This window comes from Phocoena sinus, chromosome 9 (assembly GCF_008692025.1).
Source record: "Phocoena sinus isolate mPhoSin1 chromosome 9, mPhoSin1.pri, whole genome shotgun sequence".
NCBI classification, from domain to species: Eukaryota; Metazoa; Chordata; class Mammalia; order Artiodactyla; family Phocoenidae; genus Phocoena; species Phocoena sinus.
Window position 1 is genome coordinate 98,297,062 of NC_045771.1, and position 5,942 is coordinate 98,303,003.

Below are 5,942 nucleotides of genomic sequence, written 5' to 3' on the forward strand. Positions count from 1 at the left end.
CCAGTTGAGAGCCACTGTTTTGCCCTTTCCTGGAGTGGCAGTCTAAGACCCTGTCCTCTCCAGCTGGGTGGGCTGCCTAGCTCCTTGGTATTTACCTGTGAAACTTGGTCCTATTCCCTACATTGTGTCATCCCAGCATCTCAGGCTCACCTGGCCGTGCTGGGGAAGAAGACAGGGTAGATGGGTTACATCTCATCTCCGGGTACCTCCAGGGTGGCACTGGGGCATCCACCTCACCTGTCTGTACCTGCTTCCTCTATCCCCTCATCTCAGTTGGCGCCTCTGAAAGCCACATTTGGAATCTGAGTAACAAGATCATAAGCCAGTTCCTCCCAACCCACCCAGAGGTGCAACGGAGGTCAAGGTTGGACCCAGAGCAAGTCCTGAGGAAGGTGTGGGGTTGACAGACAGACAGACAGTCGGATGGACAGATGAGTAAGTCAGGCCACAGCAGGAACTCCTGAGCACAGCTGCGTCCCAGTCCCGGGGCTGAGCGCTCAGTCGTCTTCGATGGTGAGTTCGTGCTGGGTGGCCTCCTCGATGCTCTGAAGCTGGTGGATCTCCCACTGCCTCAGCCGCTCTGTCTGTTAAAAGAAAGGCATCTCTGAGGTCTACCTTGTAGGAGCACTGACCTTTGCTAGAGACAAACTGTGTTGGAAAAGCAGGTGCCCACCCAGGGCTGCAGACCCTCACACGGGTTGACTTTCGGGCACCACCCAGGACTCACAAGTGAGAGCTGGCCTCGCCAGCATCCACGGCTCTGCCCCCGCATGCCGGGCACCATGACCCCAAGACGGAGCTAGCAACCTCCCAGAGGACCGAATCCCAGTGTGGGGACAGGCAGGTATGTGAGTGGATGGGGTTAGGACCCCAGGATCTGGGTCTGACAAGGGCACAGAGAGGTCACTGAGGAGGGGACAGGAACAAGGAGGGACCAGCTAGGCATGGTCCCTAGGGGAACGTGAGGGGTGGTTGGCACCTGCAGGTGAGTGTCTGTGTGAGGCTGTCTAGACGGGCCATTTTCCTGCTGTGTTTTCAAGGGGCTCTTCCAGAGCTGCCCAGGGCAGGGGAGGGAGGGAGAGGGTCCCCAGGACAGCGTGGGGAAGATGGAAGCAGGATGACTTAGGTTGCTGAACAAGGCAGAGGCACATAGAAAGTGGAGGGGGGCAGGGCTCAGGTGGCTTAGCCAGATCCCGTGGTGTTTGGTGTGGGGACTGGATCTCAGAGGACAATCGCGGAGGCGAAGGGAAAGAAGGCTGGGGTCTGCCAGCCACCAATGGCAGGCCCGCTGTGGGTCAGGGTCCCCCAAATACCCTGAAAGTATAAAAATAGAGGCAAGCCCTAGGGGCAAAATGAGGAATGGGAGAGCCTGGTGCTGTGGAGGACTCAGAGTCTGTCGCAGGGATTGAGGAAGAGGGTCTCTGCCTGCCTGGAGGGGCTGCACTGCTTCTGGGGACCCAGGCTCAACTGGGGGCAGGTAGGGTTTGTGGCAATCTCCCCCCACCAAAAACAGTGAGACCTGCAGGCCCCTTCTCTTCTTCAGCTCCAGAATATTCCAGCCAGGCTCATGCTTCTCCTAGCAGAAGGACATTAGCTTGTGGGGATACTGACCAGTGAGAGGAAGCAACTGACCTGCAATGGAGAGGCAGCCGAGGCCCCCGGGCAGCCCCCGGTCGACAGGTCCCACCCAGAAATGCACACAGAGCTTCTGATCTGCTGGTAATTACCTGCTCCTGACTACAACCAGGCACGGTCCTGAGACTCAGCAGGGTGTGGAGGGTGGCATCAGAAAAACTCACTCCATGAGCAGCGGCCCCAGAAAGGCAAGTGAAGCCAAGCAGAGGGGGCAGAAGGCCAATGAGAGGAACTTACGGGAATGAGGGAGCTCCTGGAAAGTCAAGTCGTCCTGCAGTAGATAACCTTGGAAGGTAGAACCGAACGACACTCTGAAGAAGTAGGGTGAAAAAATAAGACAGGAAAGAGAAAAGAGACCACTAGGCAATGAAGATGACACAAATAAATGAAAAGATATTCTGTGCTCATGGACTGGAAGAACTGATATTGTTAAAGTGTCCATGTTACCCAAAGCCATCTACAGATTCAGTGCAATCTCTATCAAAATTCTAATGGCATTTTTTACAAAAAAATTTTTATGAACAATTTTAAAATTCATGTGGAACCACAAAGGCCCCCACAGAGCCAAAACAATCTTGAGAAAGAACAAAGCTGGGGGCATAATGCATCCTGATTTCAAACTATATTACAAAGCCATAGTAATAAAAACAGTATGGTATTGGCATAAAAACAGACACATAGATCAAAGGAACAGCATAGAGAGCCTAGAAATAAACCCATGTATATATGGTCAATTTATGATAAAAGAGCCAAGAATGTACAATAAGGAAAGGACAGTCTCTTCAATAAATTGTGTTGGAAAAACCAGACAGCCACATGCAGAAACAATGAAACTGGAACACTATCATACACCATACACAAAAACCAACTCAAAACGGCTTAAAAACTTGAATGTCAGACCTAAAGCCATAAAAGTCCTAGAAGAAAACATGGGGGTAAGCTCCTTGACAATGGTCTTTGTGATGATTTTTTTATTTGACACCAAAGCAAAGGCAATAAAAGTAAAAACAAACTAAAAAGCTTCTGCTCAGCAAAGGAAACCATCAACAAAATGAAAAGCAACCTATGAAATGGGAGAAAATATTTGCAAATCGTATCATATCTGATAAGGGGTTAATATCCAAAATAGATAAAGAATTTATATAACTCAATAGCCCCAAAGCAAACCCAACTTAAAAATGGGCAAAGGATCTTGTGTGAAAGGCAAGGCAGCAGTGTCCACAGCAGTGCCCCTTCCCGAGAAGCTCCTAGAACATGAGGTCACCAGAGGACCAGCTGAGGGGCTGGGAAGCAGAGCTCACAGCGGGAAGGGACCAGGAGACCCTCCACCCACCAGGACCCCGAGGTCGGCCAGAACAGGGGAGCAGATGCGGCTGCAGGGGCTCGTGGCTGAGAGGAGGACAGAGCAAGGGGCTTTCTGGGGACTCCCACCCTGTGCTGTCTCATCCCTACAGCACGGGAAGGCAGGCTATGCTAAGGAGTTTGGGGAGCACATGGGAACCGTGGGAGGCACATATTTCATGGCACAAGCAAAGGTCCTTCCCGTGGGGTCACGGGGACCCCTCAGAGTGGGGGAAGGATGGGGTACAGGCAGGGCCCTGAGCTGGACGATCTCCTCCAGTCCTGGTGACCTCACAATGCCCAGGCCAGGGGCCCATCAGTGAGGAAAGGGCAGAGTTTGGTCTCTCAGTTGCCACCAGGATGCTTCCCAGGGGGCCTTGGGGAGGGACCCAGAGCTCCAGGGGATGGGTCGGGGTCAGGTCCTACCGCAGCAGCCAGCCTCTTCGGGTCCCGTGGCCTCCTCCTGGCTGTGTTCGGGATCCCGGGCAATCCCGGGTTTGGTGGCGATCTCCTTGCTCGGGGGGACCTGCGCTGCTGCTGCTGCCGCCGCCGCCGGGTGACCGAGGCTGGCACGGGTGGATCTTCCTCAAGCGCAAAGGGGTCCGAGTTGGATCCTGGCTGCCCGCTGGACACCTCAGAGGCCCGGATGGTGGAAAGCCGCCTCTTTCTGAGGGGGGCCTTGGGGCTGAGCTCTCCCGGGGACGAAGGGAGGTCCCAGGGGGAGCGCACAGGCAGTGGGTACCCGCCTGCGGAGCCCCCTTCCTGGCATGAGGGGACATCGACCAGTAGCCCTGAGTGCCAGCTGGGGGCAGCTCCCTCTGGGGTGCTGTGCTTTAGGACCCTTGTCAGGGACGTCCGTCTGGTCACGGAAGAAAATCTCTCATCCTCAGAGGAGCTCAACTCAGGAAGCTGCCAAAACAAAGCACAGAGGTCAGTATCCAAGAAGGTCACAGCAAGTGGAGCCTTGGGCCCGGCACCAAGCCCCACCGGGCACATTCCTGAGGTACAACCACCATGAGGCAGACACTCCAGTTCTGCCCCAGAGAGGGAAGCTTCCAGCACCAAGATGAAACCCATCACAGGACAAGACCACACTCATGCTGTGCCTGCCTTTTCAATAGTTTTGTCTTTTTTTGGTGAAAATTTTAAGCGTCCGTCAGAAAGATGGTTTTTAAGGATAGGACTGAAAAAACAGATGACTTTCAGGTACTATTTTTTCAGAAAAAAAAAAGTTTGAAATGTCAATGAAATCATCTCAACATTGAAACTCAACATGAAAAAACAAAGCTCCGGTTTTTGGTACGTAAGTGGAATTGTGTTGTGCAGGTGTAGATGCCGAGAGTGGGGTGAGGTGCGATGCTTTTGAAAAGCTTGATAATATCCCGGTGCCAAACCCCGTGACAGACAGCAGCGAGTCCCTCGTGGCCACCTTTTTTCTTCTTCCAAAATAAATCCTCGATTAAACCATTAGAGGTGCTGAAAATACAGTCTAGGGAGGGCTTCCCATGGACACATTTATTCCATGGAGTGTGCTGCAACGTTCAAAATCTGTTCTCCTGGATTTCTCACAGTATTCTTGTGAGGTGGGTGTGATCTGCATCAAGGTGGGGTGGGGTGAGTGACCAGAAGCAGGTAAGCAGGAGAGACGAGCTGCGGATCAGAGCTGTTGACGCCCACGTCTGTGGAGGTCTGGCTTCATGCACCAAGGTGCCTTGAGCTCCGCCAGAAGGCAGGGAGGAAGTGCCCCCTCCTCCTGGGAGGATGAACTGATCATGATCATTTACATGGCGTCTTCTGTGTAGCCCTTGGGGTCCTTTTGAACATTGTTTCCTTTAGCAAAAACGCTTAGAATGGATTAACGTAACTCTAAATAAACCTGAAAGATAAGATTTACTCCAGAGAATGAGTTGGTATCAGAAACTACCAAACTGTCTTCCAAAGTGGCTATGCCATTCTTCCATCCCTTCCATCCCACCAGCAGCGAGGGAGAGTTCTGTTTCTTCCACACCCTCACCGGCATTTGGTACTGTCAGTTTAAATTTTTTTTTAATCATAAATTTACTTATTTTATTTATTTATTTTTGGCTGAGTTGGGTCTTCATTGCTGCGTGCGGGCTTTCTCTAGTTGCGGTGCGCGAGCTTCTCATTGTCGTGGCTTCTCTTGTTGCGGAGCACGGGCTCTAGGCGTGCGGGCTTCGGTAGTTGTGGCACGTGGGCTCAGTAGTCGTGGCTCGTGGGCTCTAGAGCGCAGGCTCAGTAGTTTTGGCGCATGGGCTTAGTGGCTCCGCGGCATGTGGGCTCTTCCCAGACCAGGGATCAAACCTGTGTCCCCTGCATCGGCAGGCAGATTCTCAACCACTGCACCACCAGGGAAGCCCCTAAACATTTTTTTTTAAATTTCAGTTTTCTAATAGGTGAGTAGTGGTATCTCATTTGCATAGTAGTTTTCATTTGAATTTCTGTAATGTCCAATGACATTGAACATCTTTTCATTTACTTATCATCTACTTATCTTGTTTGGTGAAGTCAAGTTCAAACAGCTGCCACATCAAATGCAAAGAGAAAAAACTCACCTATTAAAAGACTCTCAGATTGGATTAGAAAGAAAATCCAACTCCACGCTGTATACAGCAATACACACTGAAGATGAGGTGTTCAGAAAGTTTTGAAGTAGAATGATGGCAAAGACAATCAGAGAAGAACAAGTTAAAAAATTCAGCGACTTCACTATTTACATTGGAAAAGGCTGAATTCATGGCAAAATACATTAAGACCACAAAAGTACAGTGTAATAAAAAATAAAAGCCAAAATGCTTTTCTGTTATAATTATCTTTGCACCAGACAGTATAGCATCTGCACTCATAGAGCAAAATCCAAGGAGAAATAAGGAGAAACAGAAATAAAGTAGTAAGGATAATTCACTTTTTTTTTTTTTTAGCCTCTGCTAGATCGAGGAGAAAAATAA

At 50.7% G+C, this 5,942-nt stretch overlaps 1 protein-coding gene across 1 annotated transcript; it reads right to left on the reverse strand.

The window, feature by feature from the left end:
* Window positions 1-497: 497 nt before the first annotated feature.
* Window positions 498-4,996, reverse strand: LOC116759177 (coiled-coil domain-containing protein 201-like). Its single transcript, XM_032642586.1, has 3 exons — window positions 4,991-4,996; window positions 3,403-3,885; window positions 498-584 (listed from the first exon to the last, which is right to left on the reverse strand). The coding sequence occupies exons 1-3, from the start codon at window positions 4,994-4,996 to the stop codon at window positions 498-500; spliced, it is 576 nt and encodes a 191-aa protein (XP_032498477.1).
* Between the last annotated feature and the right edge of the window lie 946 nt (window positions 4,997-5,942).

Excerpts from the sequence above, each read along its gene's own strand:
- LOC116759177 (XM_032642586.1), bottom strand. Across the intron at positions 585-3,402 it reads CGAAGAGGCTGGCTGCTGCG|ACAGAGCGGCTGAGGCAGTG; the intron begins GTAGGACCTGAC and ends TTCTTTTAACAG.